Genomic DNA, 27,756 nt, shown 5'->3' on the forward strand with positions numbered 1-27,756 from the left:
ATAACATTTTTCATGTATGTGTTCAAAATTAACAGATTGAGATATGGTATGTCTGTCAAATACCTAATTTGTTGAGCTGTGTAGTTGTGTAACACAATGAGTTTTTAATTTAATGGCCAGTACAGAGCAAAATCTCTGTCCAAAATGTGAGAACGGATGTATGCATTCAATCAATATTAAAATAAAATTTAGAAATAATTTATTTTATATTTTTCTTCTTCCAGCGAAGCCAGTTACAGAGAGGCCGCCAGTTCTTCTAACACCAACAGGTAGCACAAGTACCAAAGTGGAACTCAGAGGAAATGTGCTTTTGCTGGAGTGCATTGCAGCAGGATTGTGAGTTCCTTTTTAGACAGTGTTTTTCTAAATAAAAACGCAGAATCAGAGGGAAACATTTCAGAGATGCTTAAAATGTTACCACTGTATAACCTTAGGTATGTCAAAGAAAGAGAAATGTAAAATGGAAAGAGCTCTTTTAACGCAGTCCATCATTTACTTAGGCATCAGCAGATTTTAAAACTGACTATGAACATAAGTATGGCCTCTGCCTTCTCACATCCCCAAACCCGACACACAGGATTCAGCCGGTATCATTGTTTTTTTTAAAGGACACAAGCAAGAAATGCTGTAGGGTAAACTCAGGCACACATCTGCAAAATTGCACTCAGGAATCAAGCCTGTGGTTTTTTCCTAAGTTTACAATCATTAGGCTCTGAAATTATAGAAAAATAGAAAGAATCTGCTAGTCTAATCTGAAAAAGCTGTTTAAATATGCTGATAAGTACTTAGTAGATCAACTAGGTGGGAGTTGTTAGAACATACCTTCAGCTCCTTACATCCAATTTCTCATTGTAATTGAGTTTAATTGGTACTTGTTTCTTCAATGTAATGTAAGTTTGCTTCTGCTGCTTATTGTGCAAGTATAAAATTACTGAAGATCAATTTAACTTCATAAATTAGTTTTATCTTAAATCAGTTTCATTCTCAGGAAGAAGTCTGAGAATAGATTGGTTAGTGCAGAAGTGAAAATCCTTAGTACCTATTTCAGGAACTGTAAACATGTTTACAGTGCACAAAAGCATATAATGCAGAGTGCTCTGAGGTAGTTGTGAGGAAAGCCAATAATTGCAAGTAATGCAGCGTAGCATCACGTAGATTTGTTCACTTGCATAAGCTCCATAGGGCACGCTCATGCACAGAATGACACAGCTTGGTAGAAGCGTCAGTGCAGTGTTTCTATCTCAGCTGTGATCTGTTCAGGTATCTGCATCAGCACCACGTGCAAAACCAAACCTATGAGTGGGAGTAGCATCAGTTTGGGTAATCTTCATCTGCAATGTAGTTACATGGTTTTTGCCAACCCTGCAATAAAAGTATTCAGTGATCCCAACTCCAGTAAAATGGCTGGATAAAAGTGGGGGAAAAATATTATACATTGTATAGCTTTGTGACTCTAGCCGTCATGTAATTTTTTAAAAAAATAATGAGAGAAGCTTACATAGTTGTCCACAAAGGGCCAGATTCAGATTTTGTTTAAAACAGCTATTCCTAATTACTGATACCATAATTAAAGTAAACTTTGCTAGGTGTCTCTGTTATAAAATATGTGATATTAGACTGCTGGAGGAATATTTACCTTGAGAGAGGACATTCCACTCAGTAAGCAACATCTTGTAATTTGTTGATATTTTAAAAGTATATCTTGATGTGTTTGTACAGCTTTCAACTTCAGTGGACAGCATTGGGCATAGCCAAGATTTAGACATAGTGCAGTGACAAGTAGCTATACTTGACTCAGCACTGACATTTTTTTCTTGATTTCTCATAGGAAATATGCAGCTCTGCTGTAAGATTTCTGACTTTCATGAAGCATCAAGAAGGACAGTTATTAACTTGTCATTATCTAGAAGCTACCTTTTAAAGCGCCATGAGCATGAATTTACTAGTATAAGTGCAATAAGATCTGAAATACACTTCTATTCCTTTATTAACCATCAGGGATTTCAGATTAATCAGCAGACAAATGTATTCTATAATTATTAAGCTTACAAACAGATGGCCATTGACAGTGTTAGTGAGGCTTGTCACTTCCTAGATACAAATGCTGGCATATCTTGCACATTTGCTCGATGTGGTCCAAGATCTGGATAAAGGCTTTTAAAATAATTATTTGTAAAATATGTGTTCAAAAAATTAATATAGTAAATTCTCATCTTCCTTTTCTCCAGTCCTTAAGTTTGCTCTCTGCTTTTGCTCCTCCAGACCCACACCGGTAATCCGCTGGATTAAAGAGGGTGGGGAACTGCCAACCAACAGAACATTTTTTGAAAACTTTAAGAAAACTCTCAAGATTATAGATGTTTCTGAAGCTGACTCTGGGAACTACAAATGTATGGCAAGAAATATGTTAGGTTCTGCTCATCATGTCATTTCAGTAACTGTGAAAGGTAATACTAAAACAGTCCTTCATGTAATGTTGTCAGTGTCCAGAATGCAAGATTGAAGTCAGCTTTCCAGGACAAAATATGAATGGATGGATGTATGATAATGTAAAAAGAAACCCTGAGGAAATGATCATTAAATCATCTGAATTCTACCACTGGAAAGACTTTACTATCTCTAATCTCTTTTTCATTTTTAATATGTTATTTTGTAAAGAAAAGGGCTAAACTGAGACTGTACTTCAACAGTAGTAAAATAACTTCTTAGCTTGTACCACTGCCACATTTATTTTAGATCATTTGATTAACTGTCATTAGGCTGCTTCTTTCTCTTGTTTTTGTATTTTCCTCCCCATCACTCTTCTTCATCTCCTTATTATTCTCCATCTTTTCTGCTCCTGATTCATATAGCCCAGATTCTTTTTCTTCTCTGTTTTGCTATTTGTCTTATGGTCTTATATTCTTCTTCCTCTTTCTCTCTTAATTGACATTTCTGGTTTTACGTCGTCTTCATGTTTTTTACCCAAGATAATGCCTAACTAGTTCTAAAACCATTTACAGTGTATGTGTCCAAATAGGAGTTGTAAATATGTTTTGAATACCATGAAACAAAAAACCTGGAATGACAGCTAATTAGTCATTGAAATAATCTGTTGTAGGGCTTACTTTGCATGCTAAATAGCTATTTATTTTGTTGTAGACCAGCATCATTTTATGATCACGTTCAACCTCCTTTTTAAGAGCAGAAGTTTAATTTTCTGTTTGCATCTGTCCATCAATCTAAAATCTGGAATATAATTGCAAGATGTGTTAACATATGCTATTTGTGGTTATTTATTGCAAAAGAGATGGAGACAAAGATTCATGTCTTTTCATAAGAACAATGTTCCACCCATTTTGATCTCTATGTGTTTTCAACTGTCTCAGGTAAACATCTGGCCCCACTGCAACCAGTGAATTGAATTCAGCGAGACTGAGGATTTTGCCATTTCTAAATTTCACCCTTGACATTAAATCTTTTTATGTAATCAGACCTAAGTTCATGTCTAACAGCCTAGCCTCTGTGAGCATGGATATCTCTGAAATTAATTAGAAGACCACTCTAGTCTCTGCAGATGCCATACACAGATAAATTTTACTTTCTTTATGAAGGACAAATTAGATTCAAGGCAGGCAACCCGAGGTGAAACAAAGAACCTCTTGTTGCTTGTCTCAGAATGCAATGGGTAGCCAATAGCTCTGTTTAGCCGAAGTATAATCTGCTGGTTAATCATTGAGTCACATATCTATCTATATATCTATCTATATATAAATTGACAGTGTAAGTAATTCTATATCTATACATATCTTGTTTGAATTATCTTCTGGTTACCGTGACTGTGCCTTATGATTTTCTGTACATAATTTTGGAAAACAATTGCTGTGTTTCTCTTCCTAACTCCAGCTGCTCCGTACTGGATAACAGCACCTAGAAACTTGGTCTTGTCTCCTGGAGAAGATGGGACATTGATCTGCAGAGCTAACGGCAACCCAAAGCCTAATATAAGCTGGTTAGCAAATGGTGTTCCCATAGCAAGTAAGATTCTTAATTATGTCATGGGAGGATGAGTAAGAGAATATGAGGAATATAAGGGTGTTCTTTCTCCAAATACAAATTAATAGCATCTGTTTGAATAGTTTTTGCCTGACAGGTAATAGTAAATTATAAATGAGGTGATATAAATACTATGGTTCGTAAAAGTGGAACAATAAAATTGCTCTAATGTGCTTCGGAGCACTAAAATTTGTGATCGTACTCCTGGTCATCCTGTCTGGTGTTCTGCTGGTAGTATCCTTATGAAGATGGGTCTGTAGAAACAAAGCTGCGCCATGCCCCTTTGACAAGGGTATTACTGGAGTGTCATTTTTACCATTGTGTTACTGTGGCAGTTGCGTTTGCTAGATCTCTCCTTTGCCACCCCACTGCAACACTAATTTTGTCTAGGAATTGTAAAGGTGACATAAAAAGTCAAGTCCTCACCTCTGTGGACGTACAGAGTGCTTTTGCTGCCTTTGCAGCTTAGAGTATGTTTGAGCCTTACAGGCTACAGCACTGAAAAGCAGCAGCAGCAAAACTGACTGACTGTGTCAGCAAGTGCCTGGCAAACAGCTTGTGCCAAGTAGGTGTCAAAGAAAAGGAACCCCTAAGGCAGAGAAACATCTGTTTCTGTGTGCATGTGTAAGAAAAGCAACCCTGAATTGATGAGTGAGTTGCAGTGTTATGACTGACAGCACTGTATGACACAAGACAGCTGCTATATATAGCACAACTTTACTTGGGAAGAACTTGCTGGAGGACAGTGCAGTGTATTGTCAATTGGGTTTGCACTTGACAATTTTGTACCATAAAATCATAGAATCATAGAATAGTTTGGGTTGGAAGAGTCCTTTAAAGGTCATCTAGTCCAGCCCCCCTGCAAGGAGCAGGGATATCTCCAGCCAGATCAGGTTGCTCAGAGCCCTGTCCAACCTGGCCTTGAATGTTTCCAGGGATGGGGCATCCACCACCTCTCTGGGCAACCTGTTCCTGTGTTCCACCACCCTCGTTGTAAAAAATATCTTCCTTATGTCTAGTCTGAATCTACCTCCGTGTGTTTTAAAGCCATTACCCCTCGTCCTATCACACTTGATTCTTCTATTATTATTCTTCCTCTTTCACAAAACAATATTATAAAACAATCTACCCTGTTGACTCATGAGAGATAATGTGCTCAAAAATATTGGTCTGTGCTGACCTGTTAAAAGTATGACAGTGTAAATTTCAAGAGTTTCAGGAGATGTTTAAGTCTGTCAGTGAAGTAAAAACCACAGAGTTTGGGACATGGAGGAGGATTCTCTACAGTGAAAATCTAGGAAATAGCAACAGGTAAACGAGAACCCTCATTAGATATATTCCAAATATTTGGGATACAAAAGAGATTAAATTGAACTGGAGGGAGAGATACACAGCCTCAGGGGGAAAAGTACGGGTATATATATTGAAACAGATAGAATTATTTAGCAAAGCAGCTGTTTCAGGAATCCTAATTAAATGTAAGTTGAGATTTCTAGCCTGAGATTTAAAATGAGAAGTTTCCACTCGTTAAATAAGTTACGTAAGCTGACGTTAACCACCTTGTCAAACAATACTATTACAGAAAAACAGGAAGATAATCAATGTAATTTTTTGTTGTATATGTTGTATATAAATATATCATAATGCATGCCTTGTGATCAAAGTTTGGTACCTGTCTACTCCTTCTTTTCTAGGTTTTGGGTGGTCTCATCTTCCTTAGAATTTTTTATATAGTTACCATTAACCTTTTTTTGTTTATTTTGAGGAGATTTTTATCCTGCTGTCCTGATAGTTTAACTCTTCTTTTCAGGCCTCCTGACTAGTAAAATCTTTTTCACCTGGCTATGAGATTGACTTTTGCCTCGTACTGCTTCCTTGTCAAAGCTGTAGAAAAGAGAAGTAATGATGTGGTCTGCATTCTTGCACAATAAACATTTAGAAACTGAGAGTTTTCGGAAGCAGCTGCAGGATGCCACTGAATTTCCCAAATATGAGGGCATCATATATTGGCTGGCTGGTCTTGAATCAGTACACAGAGTCTTATTGAAGGGAACTCAGTAAAAATTAAGAAACTTTAATTAAATTATCCACTCAGCCTCAGTAGGAAAAAAAAGAAAATGAACACAGGAAATAAATAACTGGATAGCTCAGCCTTATGTTAAAGGTCACTTTCACTGCTGAGAAAAGCTGAAGTTTTATCCACCTTAAATATTTAAGTGCAAGTTTGCTGGGTGCTCCAGTACATACAGTCTGTCAGGACATCTAAGAAAGAGAAGCATCGCTATTACAGGAAGTGCAGTTCTTAAGATTCTTGTGATTTTTTATTATTCTGAGTTACCAAAAGCTGATCTGGTAACTACCAAGTACAGTGTGCCTTTTCGTTCACTTGTAACTAAATTATGGAATTGTGCCTCTCTTCTTCCAACTGAATGATTAGGAAATCACTATAAAAAGAAACTAAAGCAGCTGTTTCAGCTTCAGGGCAGTGCTGAGCGAGCTACACCCATGGCAGGATTTCAAAGAAAAAGAGCTCCATTTGAATTTCAAAGCCCTGCTGTCATCATATATTCCACAATGTGCCTCCTGTGGCCCAGTAATCTGTTTGCAATACTTTAATTTTCTATTGGAAAACACAACTGGGAGATGCTTAATTCTTCCAGTTTTGTTTTTCCATAATAGAGTCAGACAGGGAAGGAGGAATGTTGAAGAAAACCATTCGTCCATATCTCAGGCAAAGGGTGAAGCTTAAATACCAAAACAGAAAAGGGAAGAATAAAGAAAAGGTGCCTTAAGCACCTCTGAAGAAAAATTGTAATGGTGTAAATTTTGGTCCAGATTGTATTAATCAGAGTAAAAAGATATTTTTAAAGGAAGATTTTAGGTTTCTTTGAAATATTTTAATTAATGCTATTCAACAATAATGCTTAAAAGAAAAACTCCAGCATATCTGAAAAGCAAGCTGCTTCAGACATGCTGGAGTGGTAAGGACCTAACCTCCTAATGTTTGCTCACAGGAATAATTTGAACTCACATGCACAGTCCCATTGAGGTCAATTAGAATTACTTTGGCAAGTAGCAATTGAAAGTTCAGGCCCTGACTCTGCCTTGCCTTGTGCCTCATTTAGCTCTTAAGATCTGCATTATTTATACTGCTGCATAATCTGTTGTATTTTACTGCTTAGATATTCAGTATGGTTTTACAAAAGGGAAGCCATGCGTAAAGTATCTCAACTTTTACGAAAGTAACAACCCAGATTAATTGGGAAGGGGAAGCACTTTCATAATTGGACTTCAGAAAGGCATTGCAAATACTACACAAAAGACTAATTTATTGGTTCAGTGGTTTACAGTTCATGATGAGCTATTAAATATTAAATGCACACACTTAGATTTATACAAAGTCATACACTGAAAGGCACTGTTTATCTTCTTTTAATATGTTCTTCACTTGTTTATATCCCATTTCACATTGCATCTCAGGTTTTAGTTAGTCTCCGTTAATAAAAATAATTTAAGGGAGAAACATTAGCCCTTAGATTTCCTTCGTGAAAGGCCTTGATAATCCCTAGCTCAGAGATTCATTATCCATCAAGCTCTCTTTGAGTACACACACAAACTGTTCACCTCAGCCATGGAAGGATGAGGCGAAATCTGCTGGACTCTGATACCTTGAGGAGTTCAGTCGCGGGGAGGAGCGGGGTGCCAGGGCAGGCATTTATCCACCACTTCTGCTGTCACTGTGTTGGAACTATACATCTGGCCTAGAAACTGCAGCAGTTAATGAAAACTTTTGATAATTGGGTGGGGTTTTTTTTTCATTCTGCACAGGGGCAGTCATGGCTAGTGCAGGTGATAACCTGCTGTCCCTTTGGAGGTAATAGTAGTATCAGAATCAGAAACTTGGAAACAAGGATTTCAGTGATCACAGGAAAATATTTTGCTGAGGATCAAGTGAGGTTGATAAGAAAAGAAAAAGGACATCTTCTTCCATGTCCCATCTCTCCCAGAATTAAGTCTTTGTCAGTTCACTGTAAGGAGCAGAGTGAGGCAAAACTGGATTACTTAAGTTTCTTGGGTTTTTTTGTTTAGGTTCAGTCTTGGTTTGACCCTATAGGTTCTCAAGTGTCTGATGCACTGTACTGCCCATTCTTGTTATTTCACTGCCAGTTTTGTGTTCAACTCCAAAAACATAGCTTCCAGCCCACGCTCTCCGAAGAAAAAAAGAGATTCTAGTCTCTTAACATTCTCTAAGTACATAACACGATACTTGGGCAATATGATAAGAGATCTGAGAGAACAGGTCTGTCTTACATAATAGTCCCTGATTTGGGCTCTCAAATTTTCTGAGGCAAGTCAGCTACAGACAGAAGGATCTTAACTGGGTGCTCATTCGTAGGCCATATGGTTTGTGATCTACAGAAATCCAGGAGGTCCCTCCAAAAGGGATGTGTCTTCTTATCAAGCCACTCCATGATTACACACTGGATATTCCTCCCAGTTTTCTTGGCTGGTTGGTTGGTAATGTTAAGTCCTGGTTCTATCACATTCTTCTGTTGTCGTAGCTAATCTATCTGAAAACAAATACCTAACATTATACAAATAATTATTCAAAAATCCCATATCAGCTATTTAATTGCAGTTAGTTTTAAGCACAGAAAGACTTTTCTGGTTTTGAAAATGGTTACTGTATTCGTAAATTACTCATGAACGTGAGTTTTTGTAGGAAAAAGCAGGTCAGGAAGAATGATAGGATACTTCTAGTGGAAGTTATTATGATACAAGCAATCCTGTGATCCTGTCAGTATGTTCAGTATAAAAATCTAAATCAAATAATCGTCTCAGCATCTCTGAGAAAATAATATTCTGCTATTGATGCAAAATGGTAACTCATATTTACTAAAATAATGAGTGAATAAGCACTGTAACACTTAAAAAACAGACTTGGGGTTACTACATTCATTTTCTAACAATCATATATAGTCACTGTGAATGCATAGCAGGACTGATTACTTCTGATTCATGGCTTCGATTTGCTAAAGAAGATGCAGGCATCTAAAGACAGTAATGAATATTTCTCCTCTTTTCTAAGGAGAAATTATTCTCTTTTTCCACTGTGGTTTTCTGTGACATTTTACTGAGCTAGGAAAAATTAGCTCTTACACATGGCAAAGATGTATGTATTCTCGCTGATACTGGGAAAAGCAGTCAAGTCATTTTGTTCCTTTATTTTCCAGCTTGTTTTCAGCCAGAGGGAATCTCTAGCACAAGATCTGAGGATGACATCAGCGTTTTCACTAGAATAGAAGCAGTTAGTACTCAGATACCCTACAAACTATGATTGTAAGCCACAACGTGCTTCTGGAAAAAAATATATACTACCTTATGTTACACCATACTTCTCAGGCAACAAAAAACACCCTAGCTCAGTGCCCTCTGGGCCCTGGATCTAAGTTAGCAGAGCTGAGAACTTCTGATGTCGTCTGGATTTCATACTCACTGTTGTTTTTCAGAACATAGTAACAATATATAAGGAACTCTGATTTCAGGAATGATGAATTTCACATTATTAGCTTTTTTTTGCAAAAGAAAAGCAAATTACAGGCTGAAAATCAGGGGTATATGCCTCCTTCCTAGTTAATTGTTTTCTATTTACATTGTTTGTTAGGTTGTTCAAAAGCCACAGTGTCGTATCATAGTTGAGGGTGAAAGGAACATCTAGTCCAACCTGCCTGCTTGAAGCAAGGTATTGTCTGCATCTGATTGGTCAGAACTGTGTCCAGAAAAATTTTGTTATCTCCAGGGTCAGACTCCATCACCCCCTTGGGCATCCTGTTTCAGGGTCTGACCACCATCATAATAAAAAACTTCCTTTTTATGTTTTAGTTAAAACCCCCCACAACTCCTTTTTCCAATTTTACACTGAGCTTAAAGATCTGCGCTAAAGAATTTGAAGCTGGTAGACCAATTTAATGTCTTAATGATTTTCTGCCCAAAATACATATCTTTCTTACAGATCAGGCTGAAGTTTGTATCATTTATTTGGACTGATAACATTGTATTATATACTACATCATCAGGTGACAGTCGTTCTGTACTCCATTGTGTTTAGCTTCCTGAATTTACATAAATATACATTGACCAGCAATTAAAATTGATCCATAAAATTAAACACTTCAACAGAAAAGGGTAAAACATCTCAACAAAATTTGTATGTTTTCCTTCCAGTTTTAAGCATAATATTGTGTTTTAACTGCTTCTGTTCAGAGAGCACATCTCGTTCTGCCTTTTTTCCCAGGAAAAAATTGATAATAGTGCCATAGTGGTTGTTTAAATATGCTAACAAAAGTAATTACTTGGGCTGTCTAAAGTTTATTAAACAGATGGAAGTATGCATTCAGATGAACAGAGTATTTTCAGGTGGTGACTAACTATGACAAAAATATCTGATGGAGGCTATGCCTTCCCTGCACAGGAAAATGCTGTACATAGCTATAGAGTCAAGAAGCTGTCTTATTATACAAAGTGATGGAAAAATTTGGTGAAACCAGGCAATCAGATCTTTGTCCAGAAAGGACATAGCCATGTTCATAAGCTGAGACTTAATGTTATCGGGACTAAATATTGACGGTTACGGGGCACACGTTCAACTGTCTGTTACAGCAGCAGAACTCCTATAACAAATCCTTATCACTCATTATCCTGATTGTACAAACACATTTTAAGTATTGTGTGATTCTTTGCTACTTTGCCTATCAGTTCCAAATTCAGATTTGTCAAATGTGTCAAAAACATTTTCCCTTTTTTGTGCAGCCCTGTTGTAATGTGACCAGAGTCTTTGTAAAGACAAACAAACAGTGCTTGAGTGGCCCTGCCATTGCTGTCTTTCCCCAGAAAAAGAAGAAAAAGGACATGGAACGGGCTGAAGTACTGCATGCCTTCTTTTCTTCAGTCTTTGCTAGGAAGACCAGCCTTCAGGAATCCCAGGTCTCAGAGACCAGGGGGAAAGATGGAAGAGGATCAGGTCAGGGAATACTTAAGCAAACTGGACATGTGTAAGTCCATAGGCCCTGATGAGATGCATCCACAAATGCTGAGGGAGCTGGCAGATGTCATTGCAAAGCCACTCTTGATAATCTTTGATCAATTATAGTAACTGGGAGAAGTGCCTAGGACTGGAGGAAAGCAAGATCCTGATGGACAAGCTGTTGCTATATAGGCTGGATGGAAAGTAAGGTGGATAGAAAAATGACTGAACCGCCAGGCCCAGAGAGTGGTGATCAGTGGTATAAAGACTAGTTGGAGGCCAATAACTAGCAGTATACCCCAGTCCTGTTTAACATCTTCATTAATGATCTGGATGATGGAGCAGAGTTTGATGATGACACAGAGGTGGGAGGAGTGGGTAATACACCAGAAGGTCACACTACTATGCTGAGGGACCTTGTCAGGCTGGAAAAATGGGCTGACAAGAACCTCATGAAGTTCAGCAAGGAGAACTAAGTCCTGCACCTGGAGAGGAACAACTCCATGCACCCGTACATGCTGGAGGCCACCCAGCTGGAAAGTAACTTAGCAGAAAAGGCCTTGGACATCCTGGAGGACACCAAGTTGACCATGAGCCAGCAAAGTGCCCTTGTGGCAAAGAGGCTAATGTTGTCTTGGGCTGCATTAGACAAAAGTGTTGCCACAGGTAGGGAGAAGTGATCCTTCCCCTATCTGGGCACAGTCCTGGGCAGCTTGCTTTAGGTGGCCCTGCTTGAGCAGACGGTTGGACCAGATGACCTTCTGAGGTCCCTTCCAACCTCAGCCTTTCTGTGTGTTTGAGTGCAGCAGTACGTGCTTAAGATCATTAAAGCAGCTGGATGCTACAGCATCTAACTTTTAGGTGGCCCTGCAAAACACAGCGTACTACATGGGCAAAGACATGTAGGTTCTGTTTGTGTTGTGTGGGAGGATGAGGTGTGTCAGAAGACAGACTGTTGGATAGATGCCATTCTCCACAGGGAGCTTTCTAAAATCGATGCCCTTCAGCATACAAGTGGCTAGACCAGTCAAAAGGAAGCACTGACTAATGTGATGCTTTCCTTAGGTTTGGTTTTAAGTCTTGGGACCCACAACTTGAAACCCTTTTTTTCTGAGAAGAGACACCTAGCTCCTTTCCTACCTCCTTTCCTTCAAATAATTGAAGAGGGATATCTCTTCTTTTCCTTAAATACAGCAGTGGGAAGGGAAAATGCTATCCTTCTTTTAATATAGTAATTTAATGGTTAGATCATCCTTTTAAGATCCAGTTCCTTCTTCAGTCATAGAGGATTGAACTAACGTCTTCCATCTCTGTGAAGGAGCCCTACCAACAGCCTGGAGGGTATTTTGTAGGGGAGTGTGTGAGGGGGGGCAGTCTGCACCGATTAAAGCTCTGTCTGCGTGCAGAAAATGCTGCAGGATTCGGAAGGCGTGAGTGGAGGGAAGCCCAGAGCCCGGGGCAGGAAGTCGCCGTGATTGGAATGGCTGTGGGCTGATCTGCCTCCTGGGAGGGCGGTTGTGCGTGTTTTCCATTTAACTGTGATTTGCATGCAGAAACAGACCACTTCTCACAGCTGACTGGCCTGCCTGCTGGGCTGCTCACCTGCTCCATCTATTTTCAGCCCATGCATCTTTTAATGAAAATGATATTTACATAGAATAGGAAGCAATGGGGAACATGGAATGCAATAGGAAGTAAAGCAAAAGAGGAGAAAATAAATGACAGCAATCCAGAAGCCCAGAGAATAAGCATTTAAAATTCCAGTAGTACCTTTTTCTTCCTTTCTGAAGTTTTTGAATTTATGATATCGATTAGAACTCAGAGTGGTGGATGATAAGAGTTAAAAATGGAGTAAAAAACTGGCATCTACTTTACGTTACATGCAAAATGGCCTTAGAGTTCACCCAGGATGGAAATATGCAGGAGCACAAAACTGTGTTTCCCTTCATCTGTCCCTTTTCATTCTTCTCTCTTAGAGAATTCCGTAACATCCACTTCAGTAGATTTGAGAAAATGTGGGAGAAATTTGTCCTTTTTCTTTACAGATAAGTGCTGAGATACTATCTGAATCAAAAGGCTTTGCAACTTAACAAAAATGGATGTTACTTTAGATAATTGATCTTTTCTATGAATCCAAAGAAACGAAACATGGTTTTCTATTAAAATGTCTTCCACAAATATACTTATTTTCTCAAGTTCCAATAATATATATGGGTGTTAATTTTGATGATGCAGCCAAACTATGATGCATTTATTTATGCATATATGCATTTATTTTAGTATATACACAATTTCACCATTAAGTTTCAGTATTAATAATACATTGATGTGTTTTGACTTAGTATTTACTTAAAATATTAAACTATAGCTTGTGCATTTTTATGTAGTGCGATGTTATAAGCTAAGTTTTGTCTCTGTTGTACCTCTCTAACTCCATCCAGTTGTATCATAGCTGACAGTATTCTTCAGTAATATCTTGGAATTTTGTTTCGGTTAGATTCTCGATTATTCTGGGCTGCGAGAGCTGTTTGACAGCTCAGGCTGCTACAGAACAGTTAAGGAAATGGCATTGTATAGTTCTTATAAAAGGGAAAGAGTGCCACCTACTGAATTACCATCACTGTTTTAATGAAGACCTGATTTTGTGTGAAAGAATTACTTATATTTTACTCTGAGATAGTTTTCAACTGACTAAGGCTACTTTTCTATTTGGACAATTATTTATGGTGTAACAAATTATTTGAAAAGCTGAAACCTTTAAGTCACAGAGGATTGTAAAGTTCCAATGTCATTCTAATATAATTTTCTTATGACACTCAGAAATATTTCCTTAATTTTTCTAGATATTGTCTGTATTTGTCTGAATCTTGTCATATGACAAGCAGCAGTTTAGGGAAAACAATTATTTTTTTTTTTTTTATTTTACACCAACAGTTGCCCCAGAAGATCCTAGCAGAAAGGTAGATGGTGATACCATTATTTTCTCACATGTGCAAGAAAGGTCAAGTGCTGTCTATCAGTGCAATGCTTCTAATGAATACGGATACTTGCTAGCAAATGCATTTGTGAATGTTTTGGGTAAGAAACTGATTTTATATTTTCCAGTTTTCCTGCATATTCATTTGTCTCTTGCTACTACAGGAATTGCATGCTCTAGCCTTGCTTGAGGTCTCTTCAGTGGGAATGGATGTATTTCCTAAGCCCTCTAAAAGGCAAGGGAATACATACTGTTGTAGGATATTCCTGATTTTAAGTAAGAAGGATAGTTGTGAAAACTGAGGAAAACTTGGAAGAAATTTTATCTCTTTTTTGTTTGTTTTTTTAAGTAAACCAAGCAAATGGAAGCATAACAAATAAAGCAATAATTAGTATTCCTTAAGTTAGTATGTTTCCGTACACTTTCATTGATTGTGTTTTGGGTCAGTTAAATAGATGATCTTTAAATTGCTATTGCAAGGGAACATGATTATGCATTTGTCTTGAAGGCCTCCCAAGAATGTGTTTCTAGTTACAAGATATTGTGGCCTCTCTAATTCTTCATGCTGAATTTAACAAAGCTGGTAGCAAAATTCCAGGCAGAATGGCCCCTAAAGACTCTCCTGCAGGAACTGACAGATCTTTTGATTGAGAGACACTGTCTTTTAAATGAAAGAACTCGCTTTGGTTGCATGGTTCCTTTAAAAAAATCTAGGTGTTTCACCAAAAATACATCTTAGCTTTTTTCTGCCTGCAGGTTTGTTCAGAATTATGTAGTTCAGTCTGTTCCCAGGAGTTTGTTTTCTTGAAGTATATTCTGATTTAAATTTTCCAAATGAAATCATTGCCTTTGGTGCCCATTCCTGTAACTTATAAACAGGGAAGAAGCATTTGTTTTTCACAAGATAATGCCCCTACATTAACGTTTCCCCAGGCTACTGGCAGTACAACGTATTTGGACCTAAACTGAGACTAGAAATCACTTTGGAGAAGAATGTTAACATTTAATTCTTCAGGCCATTCTTGGTATCTTAGCATTTTGTGTTTGCATCTTTGTACCTATATCCAGATATCTTTGTCATTTCAGCTGAGCCACCACGAATTCTAACTCCTGCTAATAAACTGTATCAAGTCATCTCAGATAGTCCTGCATTGCTAGATTGTGCTTATTTTGGTTCACCTAAGCCTGAAATTGAATGGTAAGCTATAGTTGTTGTGCTTAAGTTATGTAAAAAGAGCCAGTTATATCTCTGGAAACAAACATTTAAAGCTTTAAAACTATTTTTACTCTGTTTACAAATTTAAAAGTGTATTTTTAAATATATGCAAATATGCTAATACAATATTACATATACTTAATGTAACAACAGTTAAGTTATCCCTGCAGAGTCAAGTTTAAATTTCATTGTGTGATTCTGTCTGTATTTTCTAATGTGGCAGTCCCAAGTTTGCATTTTCTGATAAAAAAATACAGGAGAATTTAACTATGATGTTGAATAATTGTATTATTTTTTTATATAAAGGTTTAAGGGAGTGAAAGGTAGCATCTTGCGTGGAAATGAATACGTTTTTCATGACAATGGAACCTTGGAAATTCCGGTGGCTCAGAAGGATAGTACTGGTACATACACATGTGTAGCAAGGAATGAATTAGGAAAAATACAAAATGAGGTACAATTGGAAGTTAAAGGTAAGAAAGCAATCACTCTTTAATCACAGGTTGGTACAGAATTTCAGACTTCCTAAATATCTAATAGTATTTTTAAATTTCAGATCCAACAATGATAATTAAACAGCCAGAATACAAAGTGATTCAGAGATATGGCCAAGTTTCATTTGAGTGTATAATAAAACATGATTCTACCTTATTAGCAACTGTTATATGGTTGAAGGACAATGGTGAACTGCCAGATGATGAAAGGTATGGACAAAATATTTTTCCTTTACTTTTAATTTTCTAGTTTCTTTTGTCTGCTCCTTTTCCTGATCTTTGAAAGGAACATATTGACCTATTGACTTTTTCTAAAGCAGACTGATAAATATCATCACTATCCCATAACTAGTGGCTAAAGGACTTATCTAGCATGGTGAAAATATTGAGATAGAATTTGAAATAAAATCAGATGTAAAAAATTTTATTGGTGCAAATTGACTATGTATATCAATTGTAAGGAGAAGATAATTGGCATAAGAAACCAAAGGGATAATGGAAGACTGTTTTGCTCTACATCACAGATAATTAAAAGTTGTTTTGAGTATATTTGGAAATAAAAGCACATTAGGATAGACAGTTACTGTGGAAAGATGGTCAAAAGCAATGTAGAAAAGACTGACGTAGTCCCTAGTTTACATTGCTGTCTAGGTATTTGCTGAAATACACAAGTATATGGGATTTGATAATGTCTTATGCAAGTTTCTTATAACAGTACTAGTTATTGAAAAATGAATGGCTGAATCTATTGTATTTACAGGTTTCTAGTTGGTAAAGACAACTTGACCATTATGAATGTAACTGATAAAGATGATGGAACATACACTTGCATAGTTAATACTACTCTGGACAGTGTTTCAGCAAGTGCTGTGCTTACTGTTGTTGGTAAGAATACTCTCAAATTTTATGATAGCAAAACTGTGTTTAATTACTGTTAAGTATGAAAACAACATTAGTTATAAAATAAAAAGCACAAATACAGTTTTGGTTTCTAGGACAGGAGAAAGAAATGTCACCTATTTGTAAATGCGTTTCAATTTTTTAAAAATAGTCTTGTCCTAAAGTTTGCCTTTGAATCAACTACTTACAAAAGGTACCAGTAGCTACAGGAAACATTCAGTTCCATGCTGTGTAGGTTTTTATTTGGATCACATCTGAGCTAACACAATAGATTATGTATTGCAAAGTATTTGAATATAAATATGTTATCTCAGGAATCTCTTTTGCAGCTAAATTATGCTTCAGAAAGACTGAGAATGCTTGGTTGTATGACTTTTGAAGGATTTTCTTTTTAAATTTGTTCTCTCTGTTAAGTTTCTATGATTGCAGATTGTTGTAAAAAATCTTACTTTACCCCTTCTCCTAATTTGTAAGAAAGTTTTAAGATGATGCCCTGAATGATTCTTATGTGAGTTCAAGCTGCGTTTCAAAGTCAAGTGTGCTTGTCTTTTAAAATTCTGTTGTGATCTTATGCCTATCCGGGAATGACATATGCCAAACATCTAGTACTTACTTAAAAGTTTCTGTAAGATTGTTTACTTTATTTTTTTTCTTGATCTATCCTTATTAAAAATGCATAAAGTATTCAAGAATTCTTTTATAACTTTTCAGTGAAAAATTATCAGTGTATTATTTTAAATCAACTATTTCCTCTAAATAAGTTACGTTTTCTTTGTCTCTAATAATTATAGTCTTTAACTACCTACAATATTCTGTTTCTTTGGCTACTAACTGATTAAATCCTTTATATTAATGTTCTTTTCAGCTGCTCCCCCAACTCCAGCTATCATTTACGGTAAACTAATAAAAAGTTATCTTTCTACATCATCTGCCAGATATAGTTCTCATTTGCCTATTGCAAAGCTCAACACCTTTTCTTTTTTTTCCTTTTTCCTCTGTGTGTGTGTGTGTGTGTGTGATTTCATTCCATTTTACCAACTGCTTCATTAGTGGAGTACTGGACTTTGGAATTTTACAGTGCAGACTGCTTTGTATTTTAGGGAATAAATCATTTTCAAAGATAAATTATTTTTAATAAGTTTGATTACAGTGTTTTTCTCATAGAGAACACTGTAATGCAAATTCATAATATAATAAACAAAATATCTAAAAGGTAAATCCACCTGTTTATTGAAAGCTAATTCACTATCAAAGAACTTGCACCAATCAAACTATGGTATGATTTGCCATTGCTTTTGATGACCACATTGTAGGCCTGTTTCACTTCATTTCATAGTTTGTGTACATTTTACTTCACTCATAAAATGGATACAACCATATTGAACAGCTTAGTTTGTGAGTGATGAAATTCAATCATAAAATTTTAAAATTAAACCTGAAATGAAAAAAAAAAATCTGTCAGTCAGGTAGAGTCTTAAATTTCAGTATACAGCCTTTAATTTGGTAACATTTTTGCTGAATTTGGATTTTAGAATGCAATATAATATGCCTAAAACACTTTCAAGTATGAGTGACAAGCACATTTATGTAAGTGCTGTCACATTCAGTGAAATTACTTATGTATTCTTGAATGAGCCTACTCATGAGCCTTTATTTTTGTGTAACAAATCATATAATGAATTATTTTCAGCAATTTGGAATGGACAATTGCATCTTTGTGCATTATGAGGATGTATATTAACAGCTTGCTTTGTATTTCAGGATTTTTAAAAAGAACAGCAAAAATAAATTACTTGGTAACTTGCAATTAGTTTCTATGCGAACTATACTTGTTTTGAATTCACAAGCAAAATATTTGTAGTGATTTTAGAGAAGTTTCTTTGATGTGAATGCTTCTTTATTTTCCACGTTTTATTAAATATTTATAGTTACAATAGATAACCACCTATAATCATTCAAAGATAAACTGAACATGCATTTCATGTTTCTTTGCATCTTATTATATTTTTATACCACAGTGCAATCAGATGTAAATAAAATCAAATATAGATTCTTGTTAATGTATAGAAGTTTCCAGACACATCAGTTCTCCATCTTATCTCTGTTTTGTAACAATCGCATGCTACTGGTCATTAAATCATGCTTGTGTAAGTGAGTAGATCTGTCCTGCTGTACTTGTGGAATTCTTTTGATTGGAATGTAAGGATTTTTTCAAAAATGAAACTACATATTGTGATGTGATTATTTACTTTGTGTTCATTTCATTTACAGCTCGGCCAAATCCACCCTTTGACTTGGAACTGACAGGTCAGCTCGAAAGAAGCGTTGAGCTCTCATGGATACCAGGAGATGAAAATAACAGTCCCATTACAAGTATGTTTGTATCTATTGCATTACGTTAGCAGCATTCCATTAGCAGCATTCCGTTAACTGTTCTCGGATTCCGAAGAGTTCTGAGATAAATTTTCTGAGCAGGATGGAAGAATGGTAAATTCATTCGCTACAGTTGCCATTTATTTACATAACAAAAATTCAGTGAATGTCCTCTACTGTACAGACAAGCAGGCTAGCAGACTTGTTTACAGCCCTAAAAAGCTGGGCTTTTGATCCAAAAACTTATACTACTTAACTTAGAAGTTGATACTGATAAGAGCTCTGTCCAACAATGTCCAGTCTTGTGAATATGTAGAGAGTAGACCTGTTCATTAGTTTTGTGCTTCTGAAGGAGAGAGTTACTAACATCTTGCATTAACTCTTTTGTAATTCCCATGAATTTGAAATGGCATCACTACCAATATCTTTAGGGATTATCCGTCACTACTGATATAGAAGCTTATTCTTCATTAAAATATAAGGTAGATAGTTTTTATGGATTTTTTCTAGTCTAGAGGGTTGAAGGAATAAAACATGTCTATAAGTTAGAGAAAATAAACATCTATAAACTTTTGAGGCTGGAAATTATATAATATCTTAAGTGTTATGGTTCCTTCCAGTAGAACATGATGAAAGATACTCTTGCTTATACTGAGCAGAGAATCTAGAAAGAAGAAAGAAGGATGTTACTGTTTGTTTTCAAAAAAATAATAGAATCAGAAAGATTTATTGGGGCAACTTTTTTATTATGAGCAACTTAATGTGATTATTTAATTATTTATGCACTGTATTTTTAGTTAATAACTGCCACAAGTTACCAAGAGCAGTGTACACATTATATTTGGAATGAATGAGTTAGGCTGACTTATTGAGTGTTGCTCTCCAGGGTCTGATGCTGGTCAGTATCAACACTGAACACAAACCATGAGGATCAGGCACCTGGAAAGGAGTTTTGTAAAAACAGAATTTCACAAATTTCAGAACATGTCAAAGATTTTGATTGCATTTTAGTGAAACCCTGAGGGATTTTGCTGAAGTTTAATATTTTCAGACTAGTCTGATGTATATCAACTAGTAATATACCTTACAAAATACAATATATGGAAGTTTAATGTAAATAGGTGAATTGTATTTAAGTTATGGCTTATTCATATACTCTTGTGTCAGTATTTTCACTTTTTTACAGACCAGAAGACAGAAGTCTTACATTTCTATAGGAATGAGAGATCACACTGTTTCAAAAGACTTGATACTAGGTGGTGTTGGCTCATAGCAGAGTTTTTCTAGAAGCAAGATATTGCATGCATTCTGATACTGCATATTGAATTCTTCTGACTAAATAATGCAGGTTTTAATTATGATACAATTTATATTGCTGTATGGTCCTCCGAGAGCCTGCAAAATAAGGCATTTCCTTCATGAGTAAGCCTATAATTGCCACTGCTGCTGCTGTCATTTCAAAGTGCAGATCAAGACTCAAGGATAGCACTTCATTATGAGTGATCCCTTTACACAAATAATATGATTGACATGCTAGACTCTCTCTGAAAGCTCAAATAGAATGTTTTTCCTTGAAGTCTCCCATAAATTGTTCTACTAGAGTTACAGGCAGAATGCTAGTTACTAGGGAAGCAAAAAGCAGTAGTGAAAACTTTATGGATGTTTTGCTTTTTTTTGTTTGTTTGTTTTAGCATGTAATATTCTCACCTTTTCAACAAAGACTTTGGTCCAGAAAACATCTCATCCCAAGACCTTTATCTCTGAGTATACAATACCAGCTATAACTCAGGCAGTAATTTGGGGCCAGTTCTCCCTCTTCCTTACAGCCCAGGTCAGGATGAAATCTGCAAGCCTTGAGTCCAGAAGACTATGATTAGTGCTATTCATCTATTTTACTTCTTGAGCATCTTGGATCCTCAAACTCTTGGGATTATTTCTATGTGGTACTGTAATTATTATTCTAAAAGCATTTTCTAGATGCCCCTCAGAATTTCTTTAGTAGTGCAAGAAGATATATTCTGAGTCATATTCTGGCTTCTTGTCCCCACCTATACATGAGATAGGGAAAAATTTTTGTTACACGTCACACAAACGTTTGATGCTCGAGTAAATTTTGAATATCTAAACTTAAGGTTCCATGGAATGTACTCAGACTACGCATTCTTCTCCCATTTATTTCCTGTATCCTAACAGTTCCTCTTAAGGGTTTCTAAATTTAAATCTCATACCTAAGAGCAGGAAGCTTTTTTTGCTGTTTCACAGCTGAAGAAAAATGTCCTTTTGTCTTTGATAATGAATATCATTTTCTTTTTGGAGTTCTAAAATCCTGTTTATCCCTGAGGTTATGTACTCTGTAGGGTCTTAACAGTAATCATTGTAATGTTCACACAGAGGACTCTCAAGAAATTTAGCTTCTGAGCATACATTCCCTGACTTAATTTGAAGATACTGAAAAGTGCTCTCAAAAACCTTCCTCAAGTGTTGGTTCTTGACTTTAAATAGCTCTTCACTCAGCCAATCTCATTGGGGAAATTTGAATACTGAGAGAGTTTTAATATTGTACAGGTACTACTTACTGTCAGCTTGACACATGCAAGACCAATATATTTGTCAGTCAAATATTACTTTTAGATCAAAATTCCAATCTTGTCCCACTTTCTTGCTGTTATAGTTCAAGGGTTCCTGTTACACTAAAATCCAGTACCTGAGAGACAGCTCTTGAAATAACATGTTATGTGACAGGTAGCTGCATTAGTAAGAATACCAAATAATAAAAGTAAGAAAGTTTCTATTATATTTCTATCTAGACAGTATTTTTGGGATCCACATTATAGATCTTTTTTCTGGTTTATGTACTTATATTTCGATTTCCATGATTTTTAAAAATATTGATTGGATCCCTCCCTTCTGATTAGCCTGTTCAGAAATGCCTACACTGATCTAGGCAGGTGTTGCAAGTTTTGACATAAAGTTGGATTCAATTTCTGTTTGCAGAGTTTGTGATTGAATACGAAGATGGGTTGCATGAACCAGGGGTATGGCATTACCAGACGGAAGTTCCTGGAACCCAGACAACAGTACAGTTGAAGTTGTCTCCGTACGTCAACTACTCATTCCGTGTGATAGCTGTCAATGAGATTGGCAGAAGTCAGCCAAGTGAACCATCTGAGCAGTACCTGACAAAATCTGCAAGTAAATAACTATTCCCTCTTACCACTGATTGATTTATACTATGAATGGTGTTGAATTTGCTTGAAATGAAAACAATAGTCATTCTTGTTCACATGTAAATATTTTATTTTTAGGCCCTGATGAAAATCCTTCTAATGTACAAGGGGTAGGCTCAGAACCTGATAATTTGGTAATAACATGGGAGGTAAGTTTGGTTTTTTGAGGTTTCATTTGTTTGTTTTCAGGTCTGTGAGTAGTATCTTTTTAGAGAAATAATAATGATCTAATTGTGAACACACTATGAGAATACCCAATGTGTAGCTTGCTTAAAACATTATTGAAAAGAGTAAAATCAAGACATTTCCCTGTCTTTATTTTCAGGGAAAAGCTACATGTATTATGGACAAAAATAAAATTTTAGGGTGCCACATTTTCCTTGAGTGATTTCTCGAGATAAGCCATTAATTTGGTAATACAGGATGTTTTGCTGCCAATTTAGGAAAACTTAAATATGTAAATTGTGTTTTATCTCAAGTAGATTCTTATTTTTAGAGTAACTTCTAACCTGAATCCTAATTCTGCCTTCACCTTTTATGATAAATGAGATTATTGTGCACTCTTCCACTAAAAAAATTTTGTGGAAAATTTTTCTTTGTCATGCCCTTACCATTGTGACAGGAGCTCAAGGAGAGCCATGTAAAACTGATTTCCCATCCCAGGCAAGAAACATTGTCTAGGGAACACTGTTTATAGGGAGTTGATGTAAGTCTGTTTTTCCCTCTTCCACTTCTTAAGAAATAATTGAAAACAAAATATGTATACAGAAATCACAATGTATGGTTGCATGAGAATTAACCAGGATCATCATTCAATGTGATTTTTACTAGTGAATGAAAAGCAAGTGAACTAACCCCCTGTAAAAGCTGATTTGCATAGCTTGGAGGTTTCAGCAATGCTTCTCTGTCACCATGCACAGTGGTAAATTTTCGGTAAAACTGTGAATAAGAATCGGTATATTTCCTTTGTGACTTTGGATTTTTCAGATGCTTCAGAATATTTTTTAAAATATTTCTTTTCATTTCAGTCTTTAAAAGGTTTTCAGTCTAATGGACCAGGGCTTCAGTACAAAGTCAGTTGGCGTCAGAAAGATGTTGATGATGAATGGACGTCTGTTATAGTTGCAAATGTATCCAAATACATTGTGTCTGGCACACCAACTTTTGTTCCCTATGAAATAAAAGTACAAGCTTTAAATGACCTGGGATATGCACCAGAGCCATCAGAGGTGATTGGACATTCAGGGGAAGACTGTAAGTTTTGTAGTTTGAATCAATTGTACTACTTAAAAGCAAACAAATGTGTAACCTAGATGGGTATTTAAAATACTAAAATACTGGAAAAGGGTGATAGTAGTTATTTTTTTTTAATTCAAATAAAGTAATTTGGAGACAATAAGACTTCTTAATACTCTGTAGTATTAATCCTCAGATCAGCTTTTTAACACAGGAACATTTTAACCTACTCCTTGAGTGCAATGCAAAGACTCGTTCTGAAAAAGTATGTTTGTGTGGTGTTTCTTTCTAACTAGGTACTTGTTGCATTCTTTCTACACAGTGCCAATGGTTGCTCCAGGCAATGTGCAGGTTCATGTTATTAACAGCACATTAGCAAAGGTGCATTGGGACCCAGTTCCACTAAAAACTGTCCGAGGACACCTTCAAGGCTACAAAGTAAGTACAGTCAAAAGCTTTCTGTTTCTTTGTTCATTAAAACAGATCATTCTTCCTATATGAAGCTGTATACAGACTGAAGTAACTGAGATATAAGAGGACTCTTGCTTTTCACTGAGCTCACAAGTTTTACTGACAAGAGCAACAGCATTAATACCATTCATTTTACGTTCAGCAGTGTTCTAGCCTTGTAGAAGTAGCCTCCTGTGACAGGAGAAAGTCACTTGAAGAAAAATGGGATGTGTTTGCAATTAAGTTTGCATATATTATATAGATTTTTAAAAATAGTAATAGTTTTACACCTCTTATTCCAAAAGGATATGTAGAGCATGAGGAGAACTAGTTTTTGTAGGAGTCTCTTCTAGGTATAATGCTAAGATTACTACTTTCTACCATAGTACGATTAATCACATCTTTAATTCTGAGTAACTGGCCACTTGCTAGCTTATGCTGTGTGCAGTGTCTTTTTGGGGATCAGAAAAAAAAGATCAGTTTAAAAGCTCAATTGAAGGAGATAGGATATGGCAGAAGATTTGGAGTGTATCCATTTGGAGTGTAAGCTTCTTTCACATTGAAGGAAGCTTAATGTAAGAGAATGTGCTGACTTTGATGATAACTGAGAAGGCTGTGTTGGAGACGAAAGACTGCAATTAATAGAGAATGGGAGACAGAAGGACTTCAGGGTTAGAAACTGGGGGAACTGGTGTCCCTGCGGACAGGGACAATCTGATCGCAAAAGTTGCTTCAGAGGTTGCACTAGAAGCCCATCAGAAGAAACTCAAGAGTGAAAACTGCAGAAGCATGGTAGACTGGTTGTGGAGGGAAGAGTGGAACAACAGGACATACTGACTTCCTATGCAGCAATAGAAGAAAATTAAAAATGATTACTTCTTTGGTCTTCTGCAAATATACTAATAAATATATTCTAAAGAAGAGATTGGTTATACAGCCTGAACTAGGTTACTTCAGAAGACAGACTAATTTAAATTACTACTTTAAATTACTTCTGTTTAAAAGAAAGGAGGAAAATAAATATTTGAAAAAATGAAGAAAGTAAAGAATATTTGGAGGAGGATAAATGTACATCATACTTTTAAAATGGAGGACTAGCATTCAAGAGCATTGAAACCAAACTTGAATGCATTACAGCTGGTTACCACATGAATTTATGGTTTGTGAAAGGCAAGTCCTGCTTGACTATCTATTTCCTCCTATGACAAGATGACCCGCTTTGTGGACAAGGGAGAGGCTGTGGATATTGTCTACCTAGACTTTAGTAAAGCCTTTGACACCATTTCTCACAGCGTTCTCCTGGAGAAGCTGTCTGCTTATGGCTTGGATGGGCGTACTCTTTGCTAGATAAAAAACTGACTGGATGGCCAAGCCCAAAGAGTTGTGGTGAATGGATTTAAATCCAGTTGGTGGCCGGTCACAAGTGGTGTTCCCTAGGACTCAGTATTGGAGCAAGTTCTGTTTAATATCTTTATCAATGATGTGGACAAGAGTATCGAGTGCACCCTCAGTAAGTTTGCAGAAAACGCCAAATTGAGTGGGAGTGTTGATCTGCTTGAGGGTAGGAAGGCTCTGCAGAGGGTTCTGGACAGGCTAGATCAATGGGCCAAGGCTAACTGTATAAGCTTCAGCAAGGCCAAGTGCCAGCATCCAACTAGCAGCAGTCTACAGCACATAACTCATATTTTGCTCTTGTATTAATCTAGCTATTACTCGATATACTGTGGTACTACAAAGCATTTCAAACCTAAGAAGAAATTTTAAAAAGAGTTCTTTTCACTGTTACCGCTGCCACTTTTATTTGTTATTCTTCTGAATTCAGTGCTTGTTCAATACAGTATGTGAAAAATGTGATGCAGTCTCTTTTACTGTCATATTCCTCTTCCAAATCACTATTTATCAAACCCAGCTTATTAAAACTTACTTTTAATTTCAGCCTGGCTAGTGACAAGTGATGACCCAACTATAATAAAGTGCTTTGTGAAAAGTTACTAGCTAAGATTCTTAAAATATCGTGAACTATATCTGATGAGTTTCAATAGCACCAACACTTCAAGATTTCCTTAGCTTTCTTCATTAGCTGATAGGGTGAGAGCTATAGGATGACAGCTGGTGGTGTTGAAAAACATTAACTCAAGCCATGTAAAGCAGAGTGGCACTTCACAGTGATTAGAGTGAAATGATATGTTGTTAGCAGTAGAAAGCTGGTGTTAGTGTAACATTGCTTTATAAGCTATCTAGTTGGGCTTTGTAAGTCTTAACAGTTCCCTTCTTTAAATTCATATGTGAAAACCCAGCTTCCTTAATTAATGAGGTGTTCTGCAGTTGGCCTTAATGGAACCAGAATTTTACCCAGGTACATTGCTTTATCAGTTTTAGTGTGTGATCATACATGCATGAAAATTATGCTATGAAAAATGAATATTGATGTATTTGAAGATGACAATCCTAGGAGTAACACAAGTCTTTGTAGGGGCAACAGAGAGACTGTGTAGTAAAGAGTGCAGTTAAGGTAGTTAACTCTGAGGCTCGTCTGTAGTTTCTTAGAAACTCAGTCAGCAAAATGGATGCCAGAATCAGCTTTGTGGTCTGATCTAACTGTCACATATATGGAGGAATAGTCTTCCTTCCCTAGGTACAGATCATTCCATGACTGTAACCTTAGAGTTCTTTCAGACTTGTGTGTTTTTCCAGCTCAAACAAATCTTTTGGTTTCTTTCCCATTTAAAAGTATCCGCTTGGCTTCCACATCACTGGTAATAGCATGGTCAGAGGTGTGACATAACAAGGTGGCAAAGTACAAGTCTGCTTTGGAAGCTTTGTAGAAATCTCACTGCAAGAATGGGTGGTATGCATGAGTCCTCCCTCTCAGATGGACTTGCTAACATGAGAACCATCACATATTAATGCAGTTCCAAAGCAGAAGTTTGTCAAAACAGGCTTTGAGCATTGGCAGAACTGGCAGGTGATAGTCTTCACCCAGTTGTGTAGACATGACTGTTTCTGGAAAAGGTCTGTTTCTGGAGCAGGAAAGCTCTATCCTGTGTCTCACCTGAGCTTATTAAAATGGCAGTTATTCCTACCTCTAATTAATGGATGCTTACGAAAAATCTTAGAGTTTGTAAAGTCACAACACCTAAACACTCACTGTAGATTTTCTTTTGTCTTTAGGTTTACTACTGGAAAGTGCAGAGTCTATCCAGAAGGAGTAGGCGGCATGTAGAAAAAAATATCTTGACTTTCAGAGGAAACAAGACTTTTGGAATGTTGCCGGGGTTGGAGCCATATAGTTCTTACAAGCTGAATGTTAGAGTTGTTAATGGTAAAGGAGAAGGACCAGCAAGCCCAGACAAAGTATTTAAGACCCCTGAAGGAGGTATGAAATGAGAAAGCTGGAGAATAAACTAAATGTGGTATATTCAGAAATAGAACGCTAAGGGTATAATTTCTGAATTTGCATCTTGAACATCATAAAATAATAATCTCGCTCAATACAGTAATATTCTTAAGAATTAATTCATTAGCTGTTTTAAGTTTAAGCTGTTTAAAGTTAATATAACTACTTTCTATTTATTGTATATTCTTCTTAAAAGTTCCTAGCTCACCCTCCTTTTTGAAGATTATTAACCCAACGTTGGACTCTCTGACTCTGGAGTGGGGTTCACCTATCCATCCAAATGGTGTTTTGACATCATATATACTGAAGTTTCAGCCAAGTAAGTTTATTATGAGTATATAACTCTAATTTAGACAATATGTCTACCAAATAGCAATCCATTTGTTAAGAAAAAATTGTTACATTTATACTGTATGAAAGATGTGAT

The 27,756-nt window shown here is 36.4% G+C and overlaps 1 protein-coding gene across 34 annotated transcripts in view; it reads left to right on the forward strand.

The window, feature by feature from the left end:
• NRCAM (neuronal cell adhesion molecule) overlaps positions 1-27,756 on the forward strand; it is a 157,651-nt gene that overhangs the window by 98,183 nt on the left and 31,712 nt on the right. For 23 of the 34 annotated variants that reach the window (XM_086747872.1, XM_086747927.1, XM_086747978.1 and 20 more), the window contains 16 exons: positions 225-336; positions 2,263-2,447; positions 3,886-4,017; positions 13,994-14,137; positions 15,123-15,234; positions 15,559-15,725; positions 15,809-15,956; positions 16,507-16,631; positions 17,512-17,541; positions 18,918-19,019; positions 22,014-22,211; positions 22,325-22,395; positions 23,275-23,500; positions 23,805-23,920; positions 27,104-27,308; positions 27,526-27,648. In XM_086747872.1, coding sequence (XP_086603998.1) covers positions 225-336; positions 2,263-2,447; positions 3,886-4,017; positions 13,994-14,137; positions 15,123-15,234; positions 15,559-15,725; positions 15,809-15,956; positions 16,507-16,631; positions 17,512-17,541; positions 18,918-19,019; positions 22,014-22,211; positions 22,325-22,395; positions 23,275-23,500; positions 23,805-23,920; positions 27,104-27,308; positions 27,526-27,648 — 2,196 coding nt within the window. The remainder of the gene's footprint in view (positions 1-224; positions 337-2,262; positions 2,448-3,885; positions 4,018-13,993; positions 14,138-15,122; positions 15,235-15,558; positions 15,726-15,808; positions 15,957-16,506; positions 16,632-17,511; positions 17,542-18,917; positions 19,020-22,013; positions 22,212-22,324; positions 22,396-23,274; positions 23,501-23,804; positions 23,921-27,103; positions 27,309-27,525; positions 27,649-27,756) is intronic. The other 11 variants (XM_086747899.1, XM_086747995.1, XM_086748022.1 and 8 more) reach the window with 1 other exon arrangement.

Source organism: Chlamydotis macqueenii, chromosome 1 (assembly GCF_036417535.1).
Source record: "Chlamydotis macqueenii isolate bChlMac1 chromosome 1, bChlMac1.mat, whole genome shotgun sequence".
Taxonomy (NCBI): Eukaryota; Metazoa; Chordata; class Aves; order Otidiformes; family Otididae; genus Chlamydotis; species Chlamydotis macqueenii.